Source organism: Sus scrofa, chromosome X (genome assembly GCF_000003025.6).
Source record: "Sus scrofa isolate TJ Tabasco breed Duroc chromosome X, Sscrofa11.1, whole genome shotgun sequence".
Taxonomy (NCBI): Eukaryota; Metazoa; Chordata; class Mammalia; order Artiodactyla; family Suidae; genus Sus; species Sus scrofa.
This window is the reverse complement of record NC_010461.5, coordinates 4596142-4612535: the sequence shown is the minus strand read 5'-3', so window position 1 is coordinate 4612535 and position 16394 is coordinate 4596142. Positions and strand designations below refer to the sequence as shown.

General features: G+C 45.1%; 1 protein-coding gene across 13 annotated transcripts in view; it reads left to right on the top strand.

Annotated features, from left to right (window-relative positions):
• PNPLA4 (patatin like phospholipase domain containing 4) overlaps nt 1-16394 on the top strand; it is an 82986-nt gene that overhangs the window by 11296 nt on the left and 55296 nt on the right. For 9 of the 13 annotated variants that reach the window (XR_002340526.1, XR_002340525.1, XR_002340524.1 and 6 more), the window contains exon 5: nt 6712-6777. Coding sequence is in view for 6 of the 9 variants with exons in the window: in XM_021079432.1 (XP_020935091.1) it covers nt 6712-6777 (66 nt within the window). In the remaining 3 variants the exon portion in view is untranslated. 13 annotated transcript variants of the gene reach the window in all.

Sequence of the window (16394 nt, the reverse complement as noted above, 5' to 3'; positions counted from 1 at the left end):
AATGCCATATCCAAGCCGAGTCTGCACCCTAAACCACGCCAGAGCCGTAAGCCAGTGAGGGAGGCCAGGGATTGAACCTGCATCCTCATGGATACTGGTTGGATTTGTTATCAATGAGCCACAACCAGAACTCCACTAGCTAGGTTTCTTTTAAGGCCAGGCTCTTCATGATCCACCAGCTGACGGCTGCTGCCTCTGATTACAGACAGGGTGTCTGTGTACCGGAAAATCCCGGTAGAACCCTGCATCTTCCAACGCGCGCCTGGGTGTCTGTCTTGTGCCACGACGTCTTGCGTTATCAAGGGTTCTCTGTGCATCTCCCAGTGTTCATGTTTCAGCCTGCCGTTCCCTGGCTGCGTCTTCTGAGGGTAGTGGTGTCGGAGCCTCCGTTTTCTCAGTGTGAAGTGGAGAGAAGCAGTTCCTCTGTTACTAGAGTGAGTCAATTGAAAAAAATCCTGTAAAAGGGCGCTTGAAACAGTCAAGCTCTATAAGCACGTTGATGACAGAAAAGCTTGAGTACGTTAAAAACAACTAAGATAATAAGCCACACACACGACTGGTCGGCATCCCGATGTGGCTGTTAGGAGAGTTTAAGGTCCCGGCTTTCTTTGCGCAACCTGGGTGGGGTTCCCCCTGTTAACTATTGTATTTCTGTTTCCCTTCCCTTCTTGGTGCTGAAGCAGTGTGCTCCCCTGCATCTGTAAAACCTCAGGAAATGGATGACTGCCGAGTTTGGCTGCCTTGAGGCATCCAACGTTACAGCTCTTCACCATGAGCCCTTTTATTTTATTTTGTTCCCTTTTCGAGGGCCACTCCCATGGCATATGGAGGTTCCCAAGCTAGGGGTCTAATCAGCGCTGTAGCCACTGGCCTATGCCACAGCCACAGCAACATGGGATCCGAGCTGCGTATGCAACCTACACCACAGCTCACGGCAACGCCGGATCCTCAACCCACTGAGCAAGGCCAGGGATCCAACCGGCAACCTCATGGTTCCTAGTTGGATTTGTTAACCACTGAGCCATGACAAAAACTCCACCGTGAGCCCTTTTAAAAAATGGTACTTGGATGTGATGATACATACTTAATTTCATTTTGGGTGGCATTAAAAAAAAATCATTCTTTCATCTCATAGCTGCAAGAATAGCTCATTATTTCCTGAAAACCTCTGCTGACCAATGATGTGGTCCAAAGACTCATCGGATTTGGGATTGGATTTCTATAGTATCCGTAGTATATCTTACGTCCATGGTGACTTAATCGAGTGCTATGGTCTGAATGTTTGTGTCCCCTCCCCTCAGTTCCTGTGTTGAAATCTTAACCCCGCATAGGATGATATTTGGTGGAGGTGGGGGGGGGCTTTGGAAGCTGATGAGCTCACAGGGGTGGAGCCCTTGTGAATGGGATTAGTGCCCTTATAGAAGAAGACCCAGAGCGCCCCCTTCTGTCCAGTGAGGATGCAGAAGTGGGTTCTTGGCAGACACTCAATCTGCCTTGATCTTGGACTTGTGGGATTTCACAAGTGTGACAAAGTTGCTGTTGCTTCTAAACCACCCCATCTGTGGTATTTTGTTGGAGCAGCCTGAACAGTGTAAGGCAAGAAATTAGTCTTGAGAACTAAGGATGCTGCTGTAACAAATACCTCCACAGTGTAGAAGTGGCTTTGGAGTAACAGCCAGAGGCTCAAAGAGTCGTGAGGAGCTTGGTGGAAAAAGCATTGCTGTAGGTAATTGAGGTGAGGACTCAGAAGGAAAACAGTAAGCCCTAGAGACAGCCTCCATCATCTCAGAAAAATCCGGACAGCAAAAGCCGTGTTGATGAGGTCTCAGATGGAAACACATTTTATCAGACAATTGGAGAAAGGCCGTGTTTGTTCGAAGCTGACAAAGAATAGCAGCATGATGTTGTGCTGTGCTCATGTTTGGTGGGTGGTAGAACTTGTGAGCCATGACACTGGGTATTTGATGCAATTTCTAAGCAAAATACGGAAGAAGCGGCCTGATGTCTCTTGATCGCTTATCGTAAAGTGCGAGAAGAGAGACCTGCCTGAAAAGATGGAATTGTTCCTTAAAAGCAAAGCAGAACTTAAAGATTGGGAACCTTCTCAGCCTCTCTATATTTATCGGGAAGGATGAGGAAGGTCTGGCCAGGTGGCGAGATCATCACGGGATAAGGAGATGAGCTTGGCTATCTAGACAGAAGCCAGGACCTATGGTCCACTATGTGGAAGAAGGCCGTTCAGAGATCATCAGGGCAGCTCCTGGCATCAGAGGCCCCCAAGTGCCAGGATCCCAGCCAGCACCAGGCACTGCAGAGACCTCCCCCTAGGACAGGGGGAAGACCCCACCCCGACCTCATTCATAACCCCGGACTGTGGAACAGTGATCCCAGCCCTGGGGAGCCGCTGCCGGGAGACCCAGGCACAGAGGCAAATACTAGTCATGGATACTTAGCAAGTCCTTTGTTTGTGGGCCTTTTGCATATTGTTTCCATTGTCCATGTGTGTCTGTCTTTGTTTTGTTTCCTTTTTATGACCACACCTGCGGCATATGGAGGTCCCCTGGCTAAGGGTCAAATCAGGGCTGCAGCTGCCGGCCTACACCACAGCCACACCAACACGGGATCTGAGCTGCCTCTGAGACCTACGCTGCAGCTTGTGGCAACAGCAGATCCTGAACCCCCTGAGCGAGGCCTGCATGCTCACAGATACATCCTCACAGATACCGGTCGAGGTCTTAACCCTCTGGGCCACAGTGGGAACTCCTGCTTGTGTACATCTTGCAGATCAACGCCTTGTTTTAAGGTCCAGATTTTATTCGGGGCTGTTTTTCCTCAGAAGGAAACAGGCCATCAGGAAATCCAAACCCCTTTTAATACTAGCTTTCCACAAAGCATACTTGGGGAGCAGGACATCACCCCGACAGCTCAGCAGAAAAGATTTTGAAATGAACCAAGGCCCAGAAGGGTAGTGTCCTGTCCTTGTCTGAATTGGTACACATGACTGAATGTGTGTTTACAAGCAGCTGCAGCATCTGCTCTGAGACGGCCTCTGACATTCCTGAATGCTCCTTGATATGTACGCCCTGAAAACATTGATGACGAATGGTGACCCTCTTGGGAAGAAGAACCGAGGCTCCCTTGCTCCCCTGTCTTCCATCTCCCTGCTCACGGCCAGCATGGTCACGGCAAGGTCTTCTCCCATTCAGCCTTGGAACGGTGAAATAAGGACTGCATTTAAGACGGGTCATGATCTCGGGAAGACTGAGGAAGATAAATTCAAATCTGTCTTTGAATTTCAACGACACCAGCAGGTTCCGAGGAAACCGCCAGATCCTCATTAAATTCCACAGTCAGCTCGAGGCATCACCTGTAACTTGGGGAGACTCTATTCGCTAAGGAAGCCAGACCACATAATTTTCTAAATACCCCTTTTCTCTGAACTATAAAATGAAAAGAGTTTGTCCAAACATGTATTGAATACATGCTTGGCAGTGTTGTCTACAGTTGCTACAGGAAGCCACTAACTGTTATTTTTATCCTTGTGTGTTTGGTGAGAAGGAAACAGGATCCAAATCCATGGTTTAACCACGTGGGAGTTCCCATGGTGCCTCAGCAGGTTAAGAACCCAACTAATATCCATGAGAATGTGGGTTCCATCCCTGGCCTTGCTCGGTCTAAGGATCCAGTGTTTTCGCAAGCTGCGGGATAGGTTGCAGATGTGGCGTTGGTGTGGCTGTGGTGTAGACCAGTAGCTGCAGCTCCGATTCCACCCCTAGCCTGGGAACTTGCATATGCTGTGGGTGTGGCCCTAAAAAGTAAACGAAGCAAAGGAAAAAAAAAAAGAAAATACATGTAATACTTAACGTGCTGGGTCAAGTGATGGGGCAGGAACAGTGGGCTTCTGCCTTCTCTGCCCATGTTCTCAACCCAGATGGTCTCCAGATTCCGCCTACTGTCCAGGGTGCTTAGACACGCCTGCTCGAGAACCACTGCTCTGGGTGTGTAGGGATGTATGTATTGGTTAGAAAAATTTCATTGGCGCAAGGAGGCAAGAGAAAGAGGATATTGAGGCATAATATTTCATCAACTACCCTTACACTGTCAGTCTTTTGCCTCCCTTTGTAGAAAATCCCATTTGTTTGCAATAAGATGGCCGTAAGCCCAGCAAAGCCGCTTACCTCCTAACTATGGAAAGCTCATTTCCCCACTAACGTGAGTTTGCTATACAAATCAGCAGCCCATATCAACTGTGACAGAACAAATACCTTGATTTGGGGGGAAGTGAAGGGTATTTTCCAGTTCGCTGCCCTCTTCATATCAGCTCCAAGGATTCTTACTGTTATTATCTGGAGCAAAATAATTGGATAGCATTTTTCATCTAAACACCTCAAAGCATTAACTTGTAAACTTCACTTTATACCTTGACACATAATTCTGGTTGTAAGGGTACTGACTTTTGTTTTGTTTTTGTATTTCCAGGCCACATGTCTGTGTAGCAGAATAAACTAAGTCATTGTGTTTATGGAGTGGCTTTGGTTGCTTAAAAACCTCTGAGGGCCGTCATTGCCCAACATGTGTACTAGCCACAGAATGTGCGTTATTACGGGGCTGCAGGGCTGCATTTTGCAGAATAACTTCTTAAAATAGTTCCGTGGCGCATGCAGAACCTACATGGGGTCTGTAATTATTTTTATTTTTATTTTTTTTACGGAGGAGCCAGTGGTGATCGTGCCAGCTTAGGGTGAAGGCAGTGACCATAACTGTGAACAGTCTTGCTCTGAAAACCACTCCGCTGCCCACATCAGGGCCATCGGGTGTGGACCGCGTTGGGCCTGCATATGCCTGGATGCCATCCTGTCTGCCCTCCACATTGACGCGGTTTCCACAAACCCCCAGAAGGGGCCGTGCACTCCTGCCTCCCTCCTTGTGGGACGGCTGTGGGTGATGTGGAAGCAGCCTGTCCCGTCACGTCCCCCACAGAAAGCACCAATCTTAAGATCAACACTTTGGTTGGGGCACGTCTGTGTTGACCCTTTTCAGACGGCCGGGAGGAAATCTCGTGCAAGGTCATCCCTGTGTCTTGGCCTAGTGCTCTGCTTCCCTCCGAGTCCTTAATACCCACATGCCCCGTCACACAGGGCCCAGACAGCGTGCACCTGTTTCGCGCACCCCGCGCCAGCCTGGCACAGCAGAGTTGTGCACCCCCCCTTGGCATTGTCCCTTTGTCTTTGCTGCCACAGTGCCTGGGCTGGGCTTTCGCACCACTGACGTTGCTTCGACTGCAGCCTCACGCCCTCCGTGCTCCTGGGGCCAGGCCCGTGGCCGTGGGGGCTGTGGCATCCAAGACCCCTCCCCTGTCCTCTGTCCTGTAGCAGTCGTGTCCTGCTGGTGACTGGGTCTGTCATTTCGTTGCCCTTCGGAATAAATCAGCTTTTGAGAGCTGACCTCAGAAATCGTACTTAACAACCTTGTTTCTACCGGGGAAAGGCCGACTTATCTCTCGAGAATTCTAAATAAATGATTTCCAAATCAGCTTTGGGGCCATAATCCATTTCTGAATAATAGATGCTGGGGGGAAAAAAAATCTCATGAAATCTTTGACAGCAGACGTAGAGTCTTCATTTAACAGTTGAAGGGCTGCAGTTTAAATATTCAGTATCTCCTGCTGTATCTTTCCAAAGAGAACACTAGTGACTTGGAAGTAACGTTGCAAAGCAAAGCATGTACCTGTCAGAAAAGCTCCAGGACCCACCTTCTCCAGGGGGAAGAAAAGGTAGTATTTTAAACGGCAATCTTTTTTGACTGTTTAAATGGCACATAGAGTGTCATCAGTGCCCACACTCACCACTGTCTCATTATGGATCCAGGCCATGTCCCTGGCACATGAAATGCATTCCTCCCTCAGTGAGATCCTGGCAACGTAATTTAGAACATCCCCGAGCGGCAGGCTAACCTCCCCTGTAATAACCAGAGGCGTTTGTTCCTCTGGAAGACAGAGTGAAACTTTAAAATGATGCTTACTAGAGTTCCCATCGTGGCGCAGCAGAAACGAATCCAACTAGGAACCACGAGGTTGCAGGTTCGATCCCTGGCCTCGCTCAGTGGGTGAAGGATCCAGCGTTGCCATGAGCTGTGGTGTAGGTCGCAGATGCGGCTCGGATCTGGCATTGCTGTGGCTGTGGTGTAGGCTGGCGGCTGCAGCTCCAATTGGACCCCTAACCTGGGAACTTCCATGTGCTGCAGGTGCGGCCCTAAAAAGACAAAAGACCAAAAAAAAAAAAAAAAAGATGCTTGATGCTTACAGTGTGGAGGAGAGCATTGTAAATACCTTACTTAAAATTGCATTGTAAAGAACTCATCTGCAATAAACTGCAAACCCTCAGGAATTTAGACTTACCTGGACATTGATTTTATATCAACTCCGCTGTCTACAATTAAATGCCAGTTTTACTCAGGAGCAGTTGACGGAGTCAAATATGATAAATCATGCCTCTCTCTCTCTCTCTCTCAGGTCTTTTCTGATATTAAACATTGTTATCTTCTATTTAAGTGTGTCCTGTAGTACACTTGAAATAGGTGGAACTTGATGGCATTTTCACAGTACACTTTTGTGTGTTTAAACAACTATAATTTGATGGTAGGTGCCATGAAATAGATCATGGCTTGCCACTGGCCCCTCTCACAAGTGGTGTCTTCCCTTTGTCCATCTAGGTCCTGTTGGCTAGTAGCTTCGTGCCCATTTACGCGGGACTGAGACCAGTGGCGTACCGCGGGCAGGTAATGTGCTGAAACTGACCAATTATCCGTAGTTCCCTTCTGCATACATTGCCTGTGAAAGATCCAATTTTGTGATATTCTGGTAGCTCGAACTCTCTAGGACCTTTTAAAATATTTTTGCTTTTTAGGGCTACACCTGTGGCTTATGGACGTTTCCAGGCTACGGGTTGAATTGGAGCTGCCACTGCAGGCCTACCCCACAGCTCACAGCAACACTGGATCCTTAACCCACTGAGCGAGGCCAGGGATCAAACCCGCGTCCTCATGGATACTAGTTGGGTTTTGTAACCCACTGAGCCAGAATGGGAACTGTGTCCCCCCGCCCATAGTTTTTTGTTTCTATCAAACAACAACAAAGTTGAGCTCAGGGGGCTGTGGTACCGGATCCTCAGGTCTGAGAATGATTGACTGGGACACTGCTTTTGTTCCTCTGTTAAGAAATGGTTACCTTTTTTCTAAAAAGTACATAAAGAAGAAAAAGATCTTATAAATGTGGAGTCCTGTTGATGTCCCCTTCTAGAAACAGCTAGAAGCAGAGCTGCTCCGTCAGGGCAGGGAAGGACATCAGGGCCCCCAAAGGAGTATGTTGACTCCCCCTTACCCCACCATGTCCCCCTGCTGGGAGCCAGCAGCCCCTCTTCTTCTAGGTCTTCTACTTAGACATGTGTCTGTCAAGGAGGGGCTGAAATATCCTTCCCTGGAGGAGAGCTGTCTTCCCGGCAGCAGGTGCTCCTGGAGGCAGGAGGCCAGCTCTCTTAGAGAACCTGAGAGGAAAGCCTCCACCTGCAGCCTGCTCTCAGCACGGCCCAGGGCTGTTCCAGCCAGGCCCCTCTGTATCCTCCACAGCCATTCACGAAAGCTCCCCATCCTACCCTAGCCACCCCTCCACAGCCGGCACACACCGTATAACCAGAGATGAATGTTTTGTAATTACATACACTATTAAACACCTCCTCGAGATCAGGCACACGTTCCTGGATGAATAAATGCCATTTGCTTTATGTATACGTTCCAGGTGTGTGTGGCTAGACGTGTACACAAGACGTATTCATAGCTGTCGCTTACTCATTCCCTTTTTCTCTCACTTTGAAGGCCCAGCGCAGAGCTTGCGCTCAAGGAATGGGTGGTCTCACAACCAAGGAATTGAATGTGCGAGTCTCTGTCGAGGCTGTGATTGGGGATCTGTCTGTGCTCTGACCTTGGCTGTCATCATGATTTTCTTTCTCTGAGTTTTCCTGATCATTCTGGCCCCTTTCTGTGCTTTTCGCAGGATTCTTGGCCCAGACCAGGCAGGCTACAAATGGTTGCCTAAAAGGGGCAGACATCTGGATATAATCCTAGGCGTGGGGTTGCTGGGTCTTAGGGTCGTTCTGTATTTAGTTTTCTGAGGAACCTCCATACTCTTCTCCCTAGTGGTTGTACCAATTTCCATTCCCACCAACCATGTAGGAAGGTTCCCTTTTCTCCACACCCTCTCCAGCATTTGGTTATGTGTAGACTTGCCAACGATGGCCATGCTGACTGGTGTGAGGTGGTACCTCACTGTCATTTTCTTTTGTGTTTCTCTATTAGTCAGTGATGTTGAGCACATTTTTTCATGGGTCTCTTGGCCATCCAGATGTCTTTTCTGGAGAAAGGTCTATTTAGGTCTTCAGCCCATTTTTCAATCGGGTTGTCTTTTTTGCTGTTGAGTTGTTGAGTTGTATGAGTAGTTTTTATATTTTGGAGATTACGCCCTAGTTACTTGTATCATTTGCAACTATTTTCTCCCATTCCATAGGTTGTCTTTTTTTTTTTTTTTTTTAAGGGTCTCTTTTGCTCTGCATAAGCTTGTAAGTGTGATTAGGTCCCATTGGTTTATTTTGGTTTTTATTTCAGTTGCTTTGGGAGACTGACCCAAGAAAACATTTGTGCAGTTGTTGTCAGAGAGAGTTTTGCCTATATTCTCTTGTAGGACTTTTATCGTGTCTGGTCTTATGTTTAAGACTTTAAGCCATTTTGAGTTTATTTTTGTGCATGGTGGGAAGGTGTCTTCTAGTTTCGTTGATGTGCATGCGGCTGAACAGTTTTCCCAGCATCATTTGCTGAAGAGACTGCCTTTTTCCCCATTCTATGTTCTTACCTTCTTTGTCAAAGATAAACTGATGATAGGTGTCTGGGTTTATTTCTGGGTTCTCCATTCTGTTCCATTGCTCTATCTGTCTTGTTTTTGTACCAATACCACTATTTGCAGTAGCCAAGACATGGAAACAACCTAAGTGTCCAACGACAGATGAATGGATTAAGAAGATGTGGTGTATATACATAACGGAATACTACTCAGCCATAAAAAAGTGCCTTTTGCAGCAACACAGATGCAACTAGAGATTCTCATACTAAGTGAAGTAAGTCAGAAAAAGACAAATAGCATGTGATAGCACTCATAGGTGGGAATCCAAAATATGGCACAAATGCACCTATCTACATAAAAGAAACAAACTCATGCACATAGAGAACAGACTTGTGGTTGCCAAGAGAGGGGAAGGGAGTAGGAAGGATTGAGAGTTTGGGGTCAGTAGATGCAAACGATTGCGCTTGAAATGGGTAAGCAATGAGAGTCTGGGGAGTTCCCATGTGGCACAGTGGTAACAATCTGACTAGTATCCATGAGGCTGTAGGTTTGATTCCTGGCCTCTCTCAGTGGGTTAAGGATCCGGCGTTGCCATGGGCTGTGGTGTAGGTTGCAGACGCGGCTGAGATCCTGCATTGCTGTGGCTGTGGTGTAGGCTGTAGGTCCAGTTCAACCTCTAGCCTGAGAACTTTCCATATGCTACTGGTGTGGCCATTTAAAAAAAAAAAAAAAAAGGCGATGAGATTCTGCTGTATAGCTCATGGAACTATATCTGGTCATTGGTGATGGACCATAATGGATGATAATATGGAAAAAAAAGTGTATATATACGCGTGGGTGTATATATGTGTATATATATAACTGGGTTACTTTGCTGTACGGCAGAAATGGACAGAACATTGTAAATCAATGATAATAGAAAAAAATTTTTAATGGTAAAATTGCAGATGAGGAGGGGGAGTACAGAAAGGTGGACTTACTGGATGCGGTTGTGGAAATACAAAGGTGGAGAGCCTGAGACTGGACCGTTGGTCCACCTTGGACTGTCTTTGCTGGCCATATGCATGTTCTTATTTGTTTGTTGCTTCCAGTGATGGGCTTACATGCTGTAGGCTAAAACCCTCTTTGTGACCAGTTAGCATTGATTTGATTTGATTTATTTTTTATTTTTTAGCAACGTAAAATAATTTAAACATAAGCTTACGGAAAGCCAGGTGTCCTGTTTTGGGTACTGCCTCTCAGAGCTAGCAGATACTCAGTTACCAAGGAGCGTGATCCATGTTGTCCCTGCCAAATTTGAGAGGTATCCCATTTTACGTGATTATTTTAAAGTAAGTTAAGTAGCATTTTCCCTTATAGCAGTACAAATCAACACTTATTTTTACACATAAATTTTGAATAAAGATGCTATGAAAATCATCCTTCCATTATGGTGATGAAGTTTAATTTTATGATATGAAATGTAATGATTTTACTTCACGTTATTGCTTTATAATATATAATCATGACAGAAATGGCTAAATGGTTAAAAAAAAAGATATGCAAAGTGCTCAGGTGTTTCATGAGATTATGTATGATCATAGAAAGGGGATTCGGAATCCAAGAGTCATCAGAATTGCTGATGTGATGGATAAATGAAGTGGTGGTGCCTAAGAAGGCAGGATGGAGATAGCTTGTGAGTGAGGGAAAAGGAGGGGAGAGCCAGATTAGAACAGAGCTGCATTCCAGAAGCCTAGTACGTTGTGAGATGAAGCCAAACGTCTCCCATGTTTAAATAGTAATAAATGTATTATGAAGAAGATGCAGGGGATCATGGCCCCTACGCACCACACTTTCCTCTTCCCTAGTCACAGAACCTCAAGTTACTGTTTTTTTTAGCTGGACCTGTTGCTGTGTAGCCCAAAGACCACATTCCCCAGCTTCCCCTGTAGTTAGATGGGGCCATCCTGGTAAGTGCTGCTCAGTGAGAGGCCCAATTACTGTGGGACCTAAAAGAACAAAAGTTGTATATCTTTCTTTCCTCCCTGCTGCTTGGAACTCAGATGTGATGACTGCAGCTCTAGCAGCCATAGTGGATCATGAGGTCAGAGATCACACCTTGGATAAAAACTGATAATGAGCTGGAAAGACCTGGGCTCTGAATGACTTGAGGAGGGAGACCTTACCAGTCCACCTTCTATTGTCCTTTGACCAGCAAAAGAAGTCAAACTTCTGTTGTTAGTGCTTTCTATCAGATGCATTAGACTCCACTCCCAAGTTCTGTAGGGATTATTACCCCTGTCTTTTATAGAAAAGGAAGTTGAGAGGCAGACATGTTCATTTGCTGAGGTCCCTACTTTAGGGGGCAACCTTCCCAGGATGATCTCTAGTGTGTGCATCCGTACCATGTCTCTTGCTTTACTTTGCCTTATTCATTCCTTTAAAAAAAAAAAATCTCCCCTTGTTTGACTTGCATCTCACCCCATACCCACTGCTCAGGTAAATGACAAGGAATGACCAGGAATGGCTAAAAGGGGGAAATGTTCTCCGTTGAGTTTCCCACTTTGTGACTGAGGACTTGGACATAAACATGGAAGGAGGGCTACAATTAAACAGGGAGCGCAGTGCCCAGAGGTACGAGAAAGAGGGAGACCGTCCCCCTGAGCCCTCTGCCCTTGGGAGGTGGACGTGGCCTTGCTGGTTCCTGACGTTTGTGCATGGCAGGCATGGCAGCATTACTTGCTGACTCGGACCTAATGTCTCTGGAAAGCATTGGGTTTTCCTTGGTTGTTCGGTGAAGCCCAGGAAGAGAGGACCCCAAGCACACAACACACTTAGAGCACTCATGACCTGGCTCCATGCGCAGGGCCACAGAGAGGATTTCCCAGCACCCTTCCATGCTGACAGCTGACTCTCATCCCCTCCCCCTGTTGAGTACAGTTTCTAGGTCATGCCAGTCTCTAAAATCTCTCCAATTTCAGGGAAAAGCAAACTTTGCTTGCAGTGCAGTTTTTCCTATGGGTGTGAGATTTTCATGCTGTTAAAATTACATAAAACTCTGTGTTAGGCTTTCTCCTGTTGGAGGCTGTGATGTTTTTATGGATCCCAGGCCTTGATTTGTATGTTGGCTTTGGTTGTTGTTCTGAAGTGATGGTGAGTAAAGGAAGCTCAACATTCCTGGGTTGGAGGCAAAGCCACAGGAGGCCCGGGCGTGACGGTGTGTCTGAGGCCGAGTGGGGGCCAGGTCCATGCTCTGCTCCTGCATCTCCTGTCTAACACATCCGAGCACTTCATCCCCACATCTGGTATGACTCAGCTATTGAACATACTGCATTTTACTAATACTAGTTTGTGGACCTAATATTTTTATTTAAAAAAAAAATCTTTCATTCATCACTTACAGGTTCCATATGTCCATAAGACTTAAGATTAACTGAAACTGGGGAGTTCTCATTGTGGCTCAGGGTTTTCAAAACCCAACTAGTACCCATGAGGACGTGGGTTCCATCCCTGGCTCTGCTCAGTGGGTTAAGGATCTGGCATTGCTGTGAGTTGCAGTGTAGGTCAGAGACGTGACTTGGATCAGGTGCTGCTGTGGCTGTTGGCGTAGGCTGGCACCTGCCGCTCAGATTTGACCCCTAGCCTGGGAACGTCCATATGCTGCAGGTATGGCCCTAAGAAGAAGAAATAAATGGCAAGGGAAGATTCCAGATTAGAAATCTGATACTGATAATCTGCTCTCGACAGGTTGTTAAAAGTAGTATGATTTCTCGGAAAACTTGCGTTTAAAAAGTTTTTGTCATTTTTCTGGCTTTATCTACCCTCCTTATAGTAGATATTCATTAACAATTGAATCAATGCATAAATGGAAATAAATTGAAGTTCAGTCTTGGGTTTTTTACCTGTGAATTTTCTTTCCATACATATGGCCTCTTTCCAGTGATGAAGGAAGCGGGAGGAATGTGCCTACTTTCAGACCCTGCTTTCACACATTCTGGTTATCAATTGGAAACAAGAATAAAGATTTTCAAGAGAGTCATTCTGAACTGATCAGTGCTTTTGTTTGTTGGTTTGTTTTTTCATTTTAAGGGAGAACAATGTTGGCAAGTGACTATTACTCTGTTTTTGTTGCTGTTTTTCCTTTTAGGGCCACACCTGCAGCATAGGGAAGTTCCCAGGCTAGGGGTCGAGTTGGAGCTATAGCTGCTGGCCTATGCCACAGCCACAGCAACATGAGATCCGAGCCACATCTGCAACCTACACCACAGCTCACGGCCATGCCGGATCCTTAACCCGCTGAGTGAGGCCGAGGATCAAGCCTGCATCCTCATGGGGACTCGTCTGGCTCCTTACCACTGAGGCACAATGGGAACCTCCTGTTATTTTGATATTTTAGCCTTGGAAGTGACACGTGCATATCAGAAGAAAAGCTGTAGGGTTTGGGGCAGGGGTTCTTTGGCCTGAGTTAGAATTCAGGCAAGGTTTGGACAATCCATTGTGTGTAGACTACCTATCACTGTAGTTTTTTAGTCCATTGAGCTTTTGCATGGATTAGGGATTGTTAATCCTTTCTCTTTTAAAAAAAAAAATTATTGAAATTTAGTTGATTCAGTGTTGTGATTAACCCTTTTTTACTGACATACCTGTGGGAAAGAGAGTAATAGGATACCGTAAGTATGTATTTATACACAATTACTTCTCTAGCCCTCAGGACCTATTTCTTCATAATTTAAGACATTTCCCATAGATTGTAGCTCAATCACTGTCACAGCAAACAGTGATGGCTGCCCGGGCGACCAGTTAGACTTGGCTTAATGGAACTCTGGTGATCAGTTTACAGCTATGCTGATGGAGAAGCTTCTTTTTCATCAGCTTTTTAAACTGTTTTGCATGTCCATTTGACTTTTGAAAAAATAGGCTCGTCTTCCAGCGAATATTTTCTCTATAGCATTTATAGAATGTCAGCTGCTAATAACTCTTACAGTGTTTCCTGAAGATTGGGTATCTGGAGTCAACATTTTGGAGCAGCCTCCAGAAATCCAAAACTTAAGTCAGTGAGTGGGTGTTGTACCAAGAATCATCATTGCGTAGAAGTCAGTACTGCAGGGAATCTCAGTTTTTAATTTTGTTTATTTTAACCTGTCTTCCTTTGATTAAAAAGTCTCCTGTTGCTTCTCCTCGCCCATGGTTCTTCATCCCACATGGGATGACCTATGTCCTGGGGGCAGGTATCTCCTTCACACAAACACCCTCTCTTTTCCCCTCCTCCTTCCTTTACCCCTCACTCCCCTCTTCTGTCCCCACCCCACCAGGCTCCATCTTTTGAGGCTCACAAACCAAGAACCTTCCCTGGGCATAAATCTTGGTTCTCTGTATAATGACAGCAAACAAAGTATGTTTGCAACTACCAAATTCATTTCCAAATCACATTTACCTCCCCTGCTCCACTTCCTCCCATCCCTGCAGAAACAATTTTTTTTTTTTTGGCTTTTTGCCACTTCTTGGGCTGCTCCCACGGCACATGGAGGTACCCAGGCTAGGGGTCCAATTAGAGCTGTAGCCACCAGCCTACGCCAGAGCCATAGCAACGCGGGATCCGAGCCACATCTGCAACCTACACCACAGCTCACAGCAACGCTGGATCTTTAACCCACTGAGCAAGGGCAGGGATCGAACCCACAACCTCATGGTTCCCAGTTGGATTCATTAACCACTGCGCCACAATGGGAACTCCTGATTTTTTTTTTTAATATATAAAGCTGGATAAGATGTTTATATATTTTGGAGATTAATCACTTGCAAAGATTTTCTCCCATGTGTGGGTTGTCCTTTTGTTTGTTTAATGATTTCCTTTGCTGTGTAAAAGCTTTTAAGTTTAATGAGGTCCCATTTGTTTATTTTGTTTTTGTTTTCATTACTCTAAGAAGTGGATCCAAAAAGATGTTGCTGCTATTTATGTCAAAGAGTGTTCTGCCTATACTTGCCTCTAGGAGTTTTATTATAGTATTTGATTTTATATTTAGGTCTTTAATCCATTTTGAGTTTATTTGCGTGTATGGTGTTACAGAGCACTTTAATTTCATTCTTTTATACATAGCTGTCCAATTCACCCAGCACCACTTACTGAAGAGGCTGTCCTTGCTGCATTGTACATTCTTGCCTCCTTTGTCATAGATTAGTTGACTATAGGTGTGTAGGTTTATCTCTAGGCTTTCATTTCTCTTCCCTTTCTCTAAATTTCTGTTTTTGTGTCAGTACCATGTTTTGATGACTATAGCTTTGCAGTCTGAAGACAGGGAGCCTGATTCCTCCAGTTCCATTTTTCATTTTCAAGATTGCTTTGGCTATGTGGGTCTTTTGTGTTTCCATACAAATTTTAAAATATTTAGTTTGAGTTCTATGAAAAATGCCATTAGTAATTTGAAAGGGATTGTATTGAATCTGTAGATTGCCTTGGGTAGTGTGGTCATTTTGACAATATTGATTGTTAAGTCCAAGAGCTTTATATCTTTCCATCTGTTTGTGTTCTCCTTGATTTCTTTCGTCAGTGTCTTTTCAGAGTACAGGTCTTTGGTCTCTTTAGGTAGGTTTATTCCTAGGTGTTTTACTGTTTTTGTGATGTCAAATGGGATTGTTTCCATAATTTCTCTTTCTGAACTTTTGTTGTTAGTATGTAGAAATGCAAGAGATTGCTGTCTTTCATCCTGCAGCTTTACTGAAGTCATTGATTAGACTAGTTTTATGGTAGAATCTTTAGGATTTTATATGTATAGTATCATGTCATCTGTAAACAGTGGCAGTTTTACTTCTTCTTTTCCATTTGGATTCCTTTCTTTTTCTCTGATTGCCGTGGCTAGGACTTGCAAAATATGTTGACTGGCAGTGCCCATAGCATATAGGAGTTCCTGGGCCAGGGATTGAACCTGTGGCACACCTGTAACCAGAGCCATAGCAGTGATAATGCCAGGTCCTTAACCCACTTAGCCACGAGGGAATTCCTTGTCTTGTTCCTGATCTTAAAGGAAATTCTCTCAGCTTTTCTCTGTTGAGAATGATGTTAGCTATGGGTTTGTCATATATGGCCTTTATTATTGTTGAGGTAGATTCCCTCTATGCTCACTTCCTGGAGAGTTTTTATCAAAATTGGGTGTTGAATTTTGTCAAAAGCTTTCTGCATTTATTGAGATAATCATACGGTTTTTATTCAGTTTGTTAATGTGATATATCACATTGATTGATTTGCATATAGTGAAGAATACTTGCATCCCTGGGATAAGTCCCATTTAATTATGGTATATGATCTTTTTAATATATTGTTGGATTCAGTTTGGTAATACTTTGTTGAGGATGTTTGCATCTATGTTCATCAGTAAAATGACCTGTAATTTTCCTTCTTTTTTTTTTCCTTATCTTTGTCTGGTTTTGAAATCAGGGTGATGGTGGCCTCATAGGACAAGCTTGAGAGTGTTCTCTTTCTCTGCAATTTTTTTGAAGGGTTTCAGAAGAAAAGGTGTTAAATCTCTGTGAA